This window comes from Vicugna pacos, chromosome 2 (assembly GCF_048564905.1).
Source record: "Vicugna pacos chromosome 2, VicPac4, whole genome shotgun sequence".
NCBI lineage: Eukaryota > Metazoa > Chordata > Mammalia > Artiodactyla > Camelidae > Vicugna > Vicugna pacos.
Window position 1 is genome coordinate 10553788 of NC_132988.1, and position 14789 is coordinate 10568576.

A 14789-nucleotide genomic window follows, 5' to 3' on the forward strand; every position below is an offset into this window, starting at 1 on the left:
TGAAAATAGGAATCTTCCTGCCAGTTCTGTGACATAAGGTGAGCTAAGCATTGAATGGCTTCTACTTCCTCAGTTTCCCTAAAGCTATTAGTTGTGTCAGAAATGACTTTTTAAAAAAAATAAACTGTGCGTCAATTAAAAAGCAAACAAACAATGTATTTAAAATATGGGCAGAAGAACTGAATAGATATTTTTCTAAAAGAGGAAATGCAGATGGCCAACAGGAACATGAAAATTTGCTCAACATCACCAATATCAGGAAAGTGCAAATCACAGTGTGATATCATCTCATACCTGTCAGAATGGCCATCATCAAGAAGAACACAAATAACAAATGTTGGCAAGGGTGTGGAGAAGGGAGAACCCTTGTACCCCATTGGTGGGAATGCAAGTTGGTGCAGCCACTATGGAAAGCAATATGGAGGTTTCTCAAAAAATCTAAAGATAGAACCACCATATGGCCCAGCAAGTCCACTCCTGGGCATATATCTGAGAAAAACAAAAACATTAATTAAAAAAGATATATATACTCATTTCAGTGATTTTATTCTTCAACTCTGTTTGGATATTCTGTATATTTTCCAGCTCTTTGCTAGAAACTTCACTCTGTACATCTGTGCTCCTTTGAGTTCTCCCATCATCTTGGCCATCATTACTTTAAACTCTTTCTCAGATAAATTGCCTGTCTTTTCATCACTTATTTCCTCTTCTGGCATTTTATTTTGTGTCTTGGTCTGGGAGATATTCCTCTGCTGCCTCATATTTTCTGTCTTTCTGTTTGTATCTTTAGGCATGTTAGTTACGTTTCTCCTCTGTGGGAGACATCCTGTACGTCTCAGCAGTACACGCTTCCCTTGTCACCCGAGGGCCAGGTTCCAGCCAGTTCCAGGGTAGAGTCTGGCCTGTGTCTGTGGATTCCTTCCACAGACTTTGGGATTGTTGTTTTCTTATTTCTGGTGTCTACCCTCTGGTGGACGAGGCTGGACTAGAGGCTTGTGCAGGTTTCCTGGCAGGAGGAGTAAGTAGGTGCCTGCTGGGTGAAGCTTGATCCTGGCCCTCTGGTGAGTAGGGCCTTGTCTAGAGGAGTCTGTGACTCAGGAAGTCTGCTGATGGGTGGGGCTGTGTTCCCACCCAGGATGTTATTTGGCCTGAGGCTTCCCAGCACTTAAGCCTTGGGCCATTGTGTGGGGCTGGGTCTTGGTGCTAATGATCCAATCAAAATGTCAGCCTCCAGGAAAGTTCACGTAGATGAACAGTCTCTCTTGGAATGTCCACCACTAGCTTTTATGTCCCCTGGGTGAGCCGCAGCCATCTCCTACCTCCCCTGGAGACTCTTGGAGAGATAGGTCAGCAGGTAGGTCTGGCCCAGGTTCCTATGAAACCACTGCTTTTCCCTTGGACCTGGTGCACATGAGATTTTATGTTCACTTCCCAAGAGACTGAAGTCTCTGTTTCCCCCTGACCCATGGGGCTGCTGGAGTTAAGTTGCACTGGGCTTCAAAACCAGATGTCCTGAGGTCTCCTCTTTCCAGTCCTGGAACTCCAGGCTGGGGAATCTGACATGGTGCTTAGAACTCTCACTCTTATGGAAGGGCCTCTGCGATTTAATTAGCCTTCAGCTTGTGGGTTACCCACCCAGGGGGGTGTGGGGCCCGATTATATCATGAGCACACCCCTCCTACTGTCCTGCTGTGGTTCCCTCTTTATGTTTCCAGTTGAAGATCTTTTTTGCTAGGGTCCAGTCTTTTTTTTTTTTTTTTGAAGATTGTAAAAGTAGGCAGTTGTGGTTTTGTTGTAGTCACGAGGAGAGGCAAGCTCATGGTCCTAGTACTCTGCCATCTTGACTGGAAATCCAGAAATGACTTTTTGATTCACTAATCGATAGATGTTCCTAAGAAGGGTAGAAGTTTGTATATAGGAGGAAGGAAGCTAGATGGTTTTAAGTAAGTGGAGCATTGTGTTTGAAAGCCTTTTCCTCATGGTAGCAGTCTTTATTCACGGAAGGAGTCTGTACAAACTCTGTAACGTATCCTGGAATTCTTACACTTATGAGGTTACTCTGTGGAAGGCTGTTAACAAAATTCTGTGTATTTTCACAGTTTGAAGTCTTAGTTTTTTTATTTTTTTTTAAGTAAATGCATGAGCAAAATCTTGACTTACAGAATACTGGGTTAAGTTATAACATCATTGTCTTATTCATTATATTGACATCCAAAAGGAAAGTAAATATCAAACAACTTCAGTCTTGGTAACGTTATCCTATCCAAGTAGAAAGAAAAAGTATTCCATTTTTCTGGCAAAATTTAGTTTATTTATCACCTGATCAATATCACAGAACCAGTCATTTGAGTTGACATACTGCAAAGTACACATCATGCCCAGAGTTCAGTCATATGCATTGTTAAACAAATATTCATCTCAGTTTTCCTTAACTCTGTATTTTTTGGAAAAGATGGCTGCTGTAAATACACATATATAAGCATATATTTGTATACACATCTCTTGGATCTATACTCTCATGCTGTCTGCTTCATATTTGGACACTTTTCTTGATTTTTGTCTTTACCTGTTAAGCCCAGTTTGACTAACACAGGAGTACAAAGAGAAAAACGTGATAAATTTTTCATAAATAAATGTCCATCATCTGATGTTTTCAGATCTGGTGATTACAGTAACCATGTTTGTTTCTAGGTTTGCAAATATGATTATGTCGAGATTTGGAGTGGTCTTTCTTCTGAGTCTAAACTGCATGGCAAATTTTGTGGTGCTGAAGTGCCCGAAGTGATCACATCCCAGATCAACAACATGAGAATTGAATTCAAATCTGACAATACCGTATCCAAGAAGGGCTTCAAAGCACATTTCTTCTCAGGTATCGATTTTCTCCTGCTGCACATGTATATTATGGATTTTCAAGGTGGATTGGCTTAAATTGTGTGCTGTCAATTCTTTGTGGTTTTATTGTAAATTAACTTGAGGTGCATAGAATGCATGAACGTTTATCCTAGTTTGACAATTTTCTACTTAAAGTTAGGATATTAATAATAAGGTCCCTGATGAAATGCAGCTCTCAAAAACCTGAGTCAGATAAATTCTAGCCAAATATTTCAAAGGCTAGTAAAAAATAACACAAAATTATTATGGTAATATTTTCATACAATGACTTTACTCTTTAGAAGAGGATGGGCATAGTGATATCAGACTTTTTCAAAATAATTTCTCTTTGTTTTTGGAATATGTGTTCCCATTTTAGCAATCTATTTTTTATTCTTACTGCTTATCAACATGGTTCTTATTCTTCTTCTTATCATATTTTCATTCTTGTTAGGTAGCTATTAAAATCATACTTTACCTCATCACTATAGAAATAATTGCAACAAGAAACCTAGAAATATGAAAATTATAATTTTACTGAAAACAATATATTATCAGATATAGTTAGCAGTTGATATGTGTTTGTTGGAATTTAATGTTTAGTTGAACCAACTCACGGTAAAAATTCCCTCTTAAAAAGGTGAAATTTGTTTCAAGGCCCCTAAATGCTAAGAAAATAGATAGAAACATCAGTGAAATTCCCTTATTTTCCCAATTTCAAAATTGTGCCTCTAAAAAGTATTATTCTGAAATTGCAAAAATAGATAAAATTATAATATGCCTTAGTATAGCAATCTGTCTGCCTTTCTCACTGGCAAGCAATTTAAAGCAACTGAATTCCATTTATGTTTTAATATTAGGTAGTTTGGATTGAGTTAATTCAAAGTCCATTTATTCCAGTCCCCATGCGTTTAAAATTAATGAGATTTACAATGTGCAGGGTTTGTTTGGGGCGTTCAGGGTAATTGAAGTTAATGGTTCACAAGTTCCACTGAGGTCTAAGTCATATATGAAAGTACATTCCAAATCCAATGAATTTTGGCTCCCTTGTTCTCATTCCGTCCCTCAGGTTTAATTGTCTTTTAAAAATTCTCAAATATAGTAAACAAACTAGTGGTTATCAGTGGGGAGAGAGAAGGGGGAGGGACCAGTGAGGGGGAGGGGACTGAGAGGTACAAACTACTATATATAAAATAAATAAGCTACAAGGATGTAATGAGCAGCAGGGGGAGTATAGCCAGTCTATAAAAATATTGAGGCACAATGTTGTGCACTTCAAATAACATAGCATTGTAGATCAATTATACTTCAATAAAAATAAATAGGTAAATAATAAAAAATAAAAACAAAAAGTAAAAATTATTCTCAGACATTCATTTAAGATTTATTATTTCAAGTAGAATTTTAATATTCTATTTCAGTGAAAGAAAGACTTTCTTAGACTTCAATATTCTATAAATTTCATGTATTTTACAAATGTTAGGTGATCCAGTGGTTAGAGTTAAGGCTTCTTATCTTAGAAGCACCTAAATACTTACTTTAAAAATTGAAATTATAAGGTGAGTAAATTTTATCATAATAGTAATACTTAGAATCTTTTAATTATTCTTTTAATTTAATTTTAAAAAGAGGCATGCTATGTATACTAGTGACAAAATACGGTTAAATTTAAAGTTACCTAAAATATTTGAAATTCATTCTCTGCTATTTCTGTTCAGGCAAAGATTTCCAAATTGCAGAGACAGGTTATTTGTCTGTGTCTTTAAGACAATAATACTGAAATGTAATTAAGTAAACTGAACAATGAAGTTCAAGGAGAAATTAACCCTCTAAACTCTCTTATTGTAGCTGTCATCCTGAGAACGTATTATGCATACATTAACTCCTTAACAAATCAAAGTAAAGCTGTAATATTCTTATTGTTATATTCATTTGACAGATGAAGCCACTGAGAGATTAAGTAAACTGCTCAGTGTCACAAAGCATTTAAACCCCAGTTTGTCTTAGTTTGTTTTAACCGTAAGAGCTGATCATGCTCTTTGCAAATGGTGTTAGTTACAAGTTACACTCGACATATTTGGGACCTGGAAAACAACAGATACACTTTTCACTTCTTTATTAGATTGTTATTTTGTAAAGTCCAAGATAATTAAGTATAAACTTCCAGTGTTTTCTTTTTGATTCATTGAAAAGTCTTGGCAGTTTTTCAGATTCACATTTAAAATACTGTAGACCCAGATAAGTAATTAGATCTACTTCACATTTAAGCTCTTGGGAGTTTCTGTTAGTGAGGAAGATGTTTGCTCAGAAAAAGGGGAGATAAAAATACTTGTGAAGAAGAACCGGTGTGGTACAACAAAGAGAGGGCAAGGTTATTGAATGTACTGATTGTGATCATCTTATCAAATCATAATTTACAAAAGATTGCCCATTTTAATGTATAGGTTCTATTCACTTTGAAAATACTATTTTAGAAAAAAATAAAAGAAAATATTATTTTAGAGCTCTAATAATGCTTTAAGTATAATATGTAATCATGTGTTAAAAGTCAAATAATTCATCATATTTATTGGGAAGTAGGCATGTACATCATGGGAATATTTCACAAACAAAATTGCAGGATGTTTTATGTTAAAATTCACTCAGGGGAATTGGTAAAACACATTACTGGGTTTATTGTGACAAACTCTTTAGAAATAAATTTAGCATAGGAATTAAGAGTTATTACAATGACTGTTCTATTTGCCTCAGAAATTCCATTCTTGGAACTCTTTTATAAAGAAATATTTCAAAATCTGAAAGAAAGATTTTCAATACACTATGAGAGTGACAGAAATTTGAAACAACATTCAAATTCACTGTGTGGACCCTTCACACCATAAAGATGATTTAATGATTTCATGGTGTAAAAATGTAGTATATGGTAAAATATTAATGAAAATCCAGGTATAAAGTTATCTGTGCATTGTGCATTCAGCTAAGCATGTGGAGGGGGGCAGATCTGAAAGTTGCTATATAATAATACCAAGAATGTTTGTATAAGGTGGAAAGAGAGTGCAGTGTAGTTTTTCTCCAGTTTTCTCAGTTTTCATCTAATTTAAATATAAAAATATCTTTAGAAGAAAAACATATCATATTTCCACCTGTTACCCAAATATTTTCTAGATTTGAAAACATTACCTAATAGACTTTGATCTCTGAGAATGAAGAAATTTTTAAATGTATCTATTTATTAATTAATAAATATTAATACAAGTGTTTTGAATTGAGTTAAATTTTATAATTTTTATTTTTATAGTTAGTTTATAATATCTTACAGAAAATTTGGTAAGTGTTTGCTAGATTGTGTGTGGTAATCCAGAAATATTTTATGAGACTTACTCTTAAGTGGCTCTGTTTGCAACCAATGTTCTAAAAATTTTAGAAGTGGTTGTGAATATATGAAAACATAATGAGAAAAATAACATTTAACTATTTTTCTACATACTTCTTCCAAGAATTATTATCAAGAAGTTCAATTAAAAAATAGTATTTATTATAGATGATTCCATATTACTTGGAAAGAAAAACTACGTAAAAATAAATTCTAGATTTTTTGCAGTTAAGTGATGCATCAAGGAAGAAAAAAAACACAAGGAAATATATTTAGATTTTTAATGAATACAGTGAAACAAACAATAGCATTATTTTTAAAAATATAATTACTTAATGAAATAATCATATTGAGATTTTAGTTACTTTTGCACATAGCCTCTGAATTTAAATAAGTACTTTATAGACCTAAGAAAAGGAATTGGAAGAATGACTCTCAGAACTTATTAGGAGAATAATTAATATCAATTTCTGTCACTTCCATGTTCATCAAAGTAAGAAAATATCACATATAAATTCTTATTTAATATCTTAGATTAATCATGAAAAGTGCTATAGCTTAAAATCTAGAAGTTATTGGTTTATACAGCAGAAAATCCACAGCTCCTCTACATGAGTCAGCGTCATGTAGTTCTGATTCTAAGAGTGTATTTATAAAGCAATATAATGAAATAATATCAAAGCAAATAAGGAGATTAGGACATCAAAGTAAATAAAGCTATTTGGACATGATACAAAATTATATGTCAAACTTAGTAGGTAATTTAGAACATAATGGCATAGCATCTTCTAAAAGATATGTGGTCCAACAATATATTACTGTTATTTTCTTTGACTGAAGGAAGTTAGTTTTTAGATTAACAATAATTATATGATAATCAAGCCAAACTTCATTTTATATGATGTTCTATTTGAACACAAGTATTCAAATCTTCACAGGTATACATGATATAGTTTAGTAATTTTAAGTGATTAAACAAAGTTAACTGTATTCTACTCAGAACAAACTTATTTTTCTTAAAATGGGTTAAACTTAAAGGAATACTAGTAGGATTTTACATATGTAAAACCAGCAGCATTTGGGAAACTTCTCGTTCGTGGAACAATCGAACTGCAGTGTTCATTATTTGGGAATAATGTGACAGATGACTTCAGGCAGTGAGAACTGTGCATAGACGGTCCACCTTGAGGCAGCCCCATGGTGGTGGCCTCAGTGATGACTTCTGCAGTTGCCAGAAAAGAGGATTTGAAGGATAAACCTCTTTAATGACAGTCTCCCTCACGGGTGACTTAACAGTAATGTGATCTTTCCCTGATGGACCCAGGGACTGGTGCAGTCACAGAAATGCAGTAAAACCCAGATTTCTTGACTCCCAGTTAATTTCTGTCTGTAACAAATACAGAAGTCAGTTAAAATCATTTGTGCAGTTTTTTTTTACCTTGAAATTCAGGTGGTTTCAGCTGACCTCCTCCTCGTCTTACCCACCTTTCATTATTTACAGACATTTCTTACGTTGCTCCCCCTGTACGCCATTTCTCTCATGGAATGGACATGGATGTTTTTAGCTCAACTTGATATTATTTTAACAAAACTTTAAATATTAGTGTGATTAATTTCAAACAGTAACACAATTAAAACTCTCCTATGATTCTGAATCCTGTTCCAAGTTTCATGATTAATGATACTTAAATATTTGCGTATTTTGGAAAGAGCAAATTGTCTGTGTCATAACATTCAGTAGAGCTTATCAGCGCCCTTTGGAAGGTTATTTTTTCAACAGCTTTGGGTTGAAACCTTGTATGCATGCTCACATGCATGGGGCGTAAGTGTGTGTGCATGGCGGTGCGTGGTCTGTTTATTTTATATTTGAACATTTATTATATGTATGTCTGTTCATAAATGTTTCTGTTCCGGTGCATGGAACCTTTACTTCTTTTTCCTACAGACAAGGAAGCTTACTGCAAAGAGAAAATTTTTATTTTTGAATCTTGCAAGAACTTGATACAGGTTGCCACTTCAGTTCTGTCCAGTATGTATTATTCATAGACTGATGGCCTCTGATAGCCTCAGAGATCCTCTGCAGGCCTCTGATGGGAAAATGCCACCTCCTTTTCCCCTAATAATGGACCTTTCCTTCATCTCACATGAAGGAATGGAAATCAGATATGTCCATTCCAAAGAAGGAGGCTAATTTCCATCTGCAAAAATTAAATGTTTTTATTTCTACTCAATAAAACATTTGTTTCTCTTACTAATAAAATCTATTTTTAAAAATCCATGCCCACAGTATGAAAATGCTAGAAAATTTCAAATGAATCATTGATAGAATTCTCAATTGTTGAGTTATTTATGCAGACATTCTGAGAAAATTTTGTAACTCTTCATCCTCCTTCCTTCTCTCTTTCTTTGGATTTTCATTGTTCAAAATATTTGTAGTTTGTGTCCTAAGAGGAGAAAAGGAAAGAAAGTGAAAGCAATCATGTTTGCTATAATTTTTTCCCAAGTGTGATGACCTTTCATAATAACAAGTCCAGAATATATTTGTAGAATTCATCTTTTACGATCTTGCTATTTCTCATCAACATAGATAATCTGAAATTGCATTCACTTTAATTAGAATAGTTTTTTTTAACCTTTATCCAAGCATGTATTTTAAAATAACCACACTGCATTCACTACTCCCTAGACAACTTAAAATATTAAGTTAAATAAATAGCTTTCTTTGTCTGCATGATGTAAAAAGTCTGCATAATTTCAAGTATTTCAATGTTTACTGAAATTTTCTCTTTTCATATTGACTACTTGGCACATGCAGGCACAGTTTTACTTGCTACTTTCCTGGGCATGATGACTTTTCTGCTTCTAGTTACTGTTTTGACTTGCCCAATTTTGAATTTTAGCTAAGCTTTCAACTAGCCTATGCATATAGTCTAGCAGTGTATTTAATAATTCTCAAATTTCATTTGACATTGATTATATTAGGTAACGTTAGATGTAGGAATGAAGACAGGAAACGTTAATCAACTGTGAAACTGAAAAATCATAGACTCTTAGACAATAATGACTATATAAAAATCTTCCTTCTCCTCCTCCTCCTCATTTTCTTGTTCTTCCTCTGAAAGTTATTTTTAAAGTATTATTTTTCCAACACAATAGAAGGATGAATAATTGGCTACAAAAAAAACTACTATTCAAGTATGAATGGCTTCATGTTCAACTTTATTTCACTTTATTTACCGTTACCACTAGTCAGATTATGTTCTATCAAATCCAAAGAAAATAATTATTCTTAGAAACATAACCTGGTAACTTGAGATTTCTGCTAAAATGAAGTTTAAATGTTAGAAATATTTTAGGTTTTGGAATTTGCATTATAAAATGACTACAGATTTTAAAAATCAGCAATATTAACTTATGTTCATGTTTTTCTTTAACGTTTTTATAGCGCTCATGTACAGCAGTGTAAACAGATCCAAACAAAAGGGTGACTCAGACCGTCGCTGCCCTAATAGGTCTGTCACTGAGTAACCTGTTTATTAGTCCACAGCAAATGTGAACTCACCTTCTCTAAACTAGTTTGCTTACAATTCTTAGATTTCCAACCAGTTCTCAGATATCTGGTTGACCTATAGTACAACTAAAGTTCACTATATCAGGTTTTGAGTTCACCAAACAATCATTATATAAACATTTGCCTAGAAATATGTGTCTATTTTGGGGTAAGAAATTCTAGCACCAGAAATTTTTTAATTGGCTCTTTCATTTAATAATGATGAAGAATATTTCTATATCAACTCATGAGGAAATATGTTTCCAAAGCATATTAAGTAAAGAGCCTCTGGAAAGGTGCAATGAAATAATACATTTGAATCATGTACTGCTTGACTGTCTGAATTAGGAAATGGAAGTAGCTGACAGCATGGTAGTAGGAAGTGGTGTTCATCAGTCACCCATTCTGCAAAAGTCATTCACAGCTCACCGTCTATAATTTTCACTGTTGATACATTTATGGTAATGAGACTTCCTAATTACTATAAATTTCTCTAAAATTAATTTAAAATTCTCTATAAAATAATTTTATTTTATCTATGCTTGTTTTGTTTTTATTTTTTGGTTTTTTTTTGGTTTTTGGTTTGTTTGTTTTGTTTAGTCTCCATATTAAGTATTAAGAATGTGATGGAAGTGTTGAGGGCAGGTGAGAACAAACCAATTGCAGATATATTGATGCTGATATGTTCTTTAGAGCTTTGGGACTGCCTGTACATATTTGGAATATTTTGATATTGCCAGTGCATCAATATATTCCAGAAGAATTATGAGCTCTGTCATGTTATGTCTCCAAAATGGAAAAAACACTTGCATCCTTTAAAATTCCTATCAGATTCTTGGATTTTTAAAAAAATGTCTTTCTTAAACTTATCTCCATAGAGGGAATATTGATTTACCAAAAAAGCAAAAATAGAATTTGCTATTTGTGTCCCACCATGAGCTCACAAATTCTAGCTAGAAAAATCAGTTGACTGTAAATTTTGAATTCAGCCTAACCTCTGATGTGACTGCCATGTGTCCTTTTTGTTCTCTGTGCTGTGGGAGTGATGAAGGTCTGAGTGATGTGTCATCATATGTCTGTGTCAGGAGCAGAGGCCAGATTTGACTTTAATGGACAAGCCAGTCATGGAATGACAGTTGAGTGACATAATATGGTGACTGATGTCTCTCACTGATTGACTGCCTGCTAATATAGTGGGGCTTTTTTTTTCCCTGCAGTGAATTTGTTGGCTATTTCTTAAAGCTCTTTTATCCTATTCTAACTTTTACTGCTAGCACACTAAAAGCTCTTTTAGGGAATTACTTATTAATAAACTGGTCTGCTAGAGTAGATTAGTTTAAAATATATAAATTAGGTTTCTTCTTTAGGATAGTCTAATGATGCCTTTTTCTGTCTTGGTATATTATAAAATGCCCAGATTCATTAATGCTAAGCATAAATGCAAAGTTAATGAAAAAAATCAACTACAGTATTTATACTGAGTGATTTTTTTAAAAGTGGTTACACATAGATCTTGGAACCTTGTTTAGCGTCTGTCTATATGCCATGGTTAATATAGTGAAAGATTTCCCTCCACTTAAATGCCGTTTCTTGTGTTTATTCAGACTACTCACAATTTTTAATTTATTTTTAAAAATTGGCAATAAGTGGTTAGAAGTATTTGGGAAAATATTCTTTCATTTCCTCTGTCCTACTCAAAACTTTTCCAGCATAAGAGTGAAGACTACATGCTGTCATCCTAGTGCAAATGATCTTGGAAAATCAATTCATGGCACAAGGCTCCAAGCTAAACAAGGAGTGGGTAGAACTAAGACACGATACTTTTTTTGGGGGGGTGGGGTGTTTTATTTTGGAAAAGGGAAAGCTGTGACTAAGCTTACCCTTTGCCAGTGTTAACCAAAACTAAATGAGTCTCCTTTGACATCTTTTGTTTTTAAAGCTACTTACTAATCTATGGCGTTATCTCTTTGCTAGACAAAGATGAGTGCTCTAAGGATAATGGCGGGTGTCAACATGAGTGTGTCAACACAATGGGAAGCTACATGTGTCAGTGCCGTAATGGATTCGTGCTGCATGAAAATAAACATGATTGCAAGGAAGGTAGGAAAGAAGTGTTCTTTTTTTGGACAACATCTAGAATTCCATGCAGTTTGGTTAAAGCACTGCTTCCAGGTAGAGTTAATCATATCAATGAATGATATCATTGTTGACGGTTGACATATCCAAAAAAAAAAATCATGCAGTGTGCAAAGGCCCAAGGTATATGATTGGAAGTCTCATGTTACCTAAAGGTGCTGCACTTCCCGCATGGGTGGTATTAGAATAACTTTGTATAACAGACGTGGAAGCTGCTGCGATGCCATCTGTCAGCCAGAAAAGCATCATGCCTCCATCTTCATTGCCCAACCTGATAATTATCTCCATATTTAAACTTAACTTCTGCTGAATGTTTTGCCTTTGGTTTAATTTTCCTCCCCAAAATATCTCATATATGTGTTACATGAGTGATGTCACTTTAAATACCAGGAGTATCAAACTCAAATGCCTACCAGAAGAAAGACATTTGAAAATGGTAGATGCTGTGCCATTTGAAATTTTAAGTCCTGGTTTTACCCTGTCTCCCCCTGCCCCCCACTCGGGCCCACACACACGAACAAGCACCTAATAGCACAATAGTAGCCCACCAGTTTGGGGTCCCAACGCTTTATAATATTCCAAGGTTTTATAAAGATAATTATCTTACTTTCTGCCCATAATACATGGAACAAGAAATATATATTCAGGACTTATTTCTTCCCTTGTGGGTCTGCTCCTGAATTTTCTATTTAGCTTGGATGTATTACTCAGGCAGATTTTGTAACTAGTCACTAGCATGAGTAGAGTAGACTAGAACCACAGCTGGGTCACGACTCTTTGTACACACATCCCAGTAGTACAGCACACCCTGAATTGACCCCTGCTCCATTCAGTTCCATTCCAATATGGTCACATGTTGGGTTTTTTTTTTTCTCTCTTTTTTCTCATTGAGTTAATAACATTGCCCAGAATCATATACAAGAAGGTTTTTTCTCTTTTTACTTTCATATATGAGTATAAACCGATGAGGATTCTTCATAAGGTATTCTGTTAAATCAACAGGCTGGGGAATAGGCCCAGATATTTTGAGGTATGGAAAGTAATTCAGAAGAAAAAAAATGAGACAGCCTTTGCAGAGTATGTATATAGCCTATGACTCACATGTAGCAAATAAATTTAGATATCCAGCCTCTGTTCATCATAGCAAATATTTTCAAGAAAGGATCTCATAGATTTCCTTTTAAACAGAGCTACATTCAGGCACCCCTAATAAAGTTTATTTTTACTGCCAGTAAAAGGGCTGGATTTTCTTTCACCTCTGCTGTAGTATAGGCGCCTTCTACAGTTTAGTGGTGAGCCCTTTGGCTTTGTCTAGGCCAGATCTGGGAGACTCCGCATTTCATATAGACAAGGCAAGGACAGGGATAATGGAATTTAGAAAACCCTTGTCAAGACAGTAGCCAAATTTTAAGGCTACTGTATTGCTGGAAAATTTCAGAGAATTAATTGCATTTTAGAATGGGATACACAATGCAAAACAAAGAATTCTCAGTCTAAACCAGGATGTGCAGAGTGATGCTTCATAAATTATATGGAAATATATATAGAGTATATATGTATAGAATATCGAAAATCTGAAGATATTACATGCTTTTGAAGTTTAATATATGAAATGGACCGTCCAAGATGAAGTTATTTAAATTGTGTAAAACCTAAAAGAAATTTCACGTTCATTGAATGAGACACTCTTTGAAATTAAGTCAGAAGATAGTAGCTGTTCACTAATTTTTTCCCTTCGTGCTTCACTGCACTTTCATGAAATTACAGAATTTACTTTAGCAGGTTTAAATACTCAAGTATATACTTTAACAAAGGGAGAGAGTAAATGTAAAGACATGTTTCATAAAGTGGCTTAATGATTCTAATTAGCTATAAATGATGTCTCTGTTAATAGAAACAAAAAGAATTGAAAATGACATAGTCCATTGATTTTTGTTGTGACATTGCATTAAATGTTTTGCACATACCAAGGGTTGATGTCCTTGATTTTTGATAATGTTTCTCCTTTAAAATTTGAGCTTACAGATCCAGCAGTTAAAAATAGTTCATTTTCTTGTAGGCATTTATCTAATTCATTGTAAACACTTAATTTCATGTGAACCAGAAAACAAACATTGCCTGATTATGATTATGATTATGATTATGCACTGAAACATGTTTGCCAAAGCAGATGAATATGATCATGGAGACTAGAGTGATGATTGGTTATTCAGGAAACTCTTTCAGCAGGATAGTGGATAAATAGGCTGCTTCCTTGCTGGCCCAACCCTGGGCTAGATTTCCACACTAACTGATATTACCGTCATTGGCACAGCTGAGTGCGAACAGAAGATCCACAGTCCGAGTGGCTTCATCACTAGTCCCAACTGGCCGGACAAGTACCCAAGCAGGAAGGAGTGCACGTGGGAGATCAGTGCCACTCCTGGTCATCGGGTCAAATTAGTAAGTGAGCACAATATTCTTTTTTCTATGAAAATGCCTGCCCATGTCTTGCACATCTAGTACCATGGAAATAAAATGAGTATCTGTTGAATTGAATTGAATTAGTAGGCAGATGGAAGAGACTTTCTTTCTCTGTTTTCCTACTAACAGCAAAAAAACCCCTGATTTCCTAAATCAAGGTGATAGCACTGGTGGCCTCATGGCACTCTTACAGTGCTCTTATGCTGGATGGGATGCTCTAAAAGGCATCACCAAAATCACTGCACAACCATGGGCTCTACTTACCAGTGTGTTGTTGTAAATAACGTTTCCAAATGAAGGTGTAAACGAAGGAATGAAAGTATCAGAAATTCATCAAGAAAGCAGTAAGTATTCACTTCAACCCAGCATAGTAAATTCCACTGGTTGTGTCCA

At 34.6% G+C, this 14789-nt stretch overlaps 1 protein-coding gene across 1 annotated transcript in view; it reads left to right on the forward strand.

Annotated features, from left to right (window-relative positions):
• Positions 1 to 14789, forward strand: part of TLL1 (tolloid like 1) — a 179646-nt gene that overhangs the window by 142254 nt on the left and 22603 nt on the right. The window contains exons 16-18 of the mRNA XM_031670143.2: positions 2692 to 2872; positions 11772 to 11897; positions 14248 to 14375. Of these exons, the coding sequence (XP_031526003.1) occupies positions 2692 to 2872; positions 11772 to 11897; positions 14248 to 14375 (435 nt within the window). The remainder of the gene's footprint in view (positions 1 to 2691; positions 2873 to 11771; positions 11898 to 14247; positions 14376 to 14789) is intronic.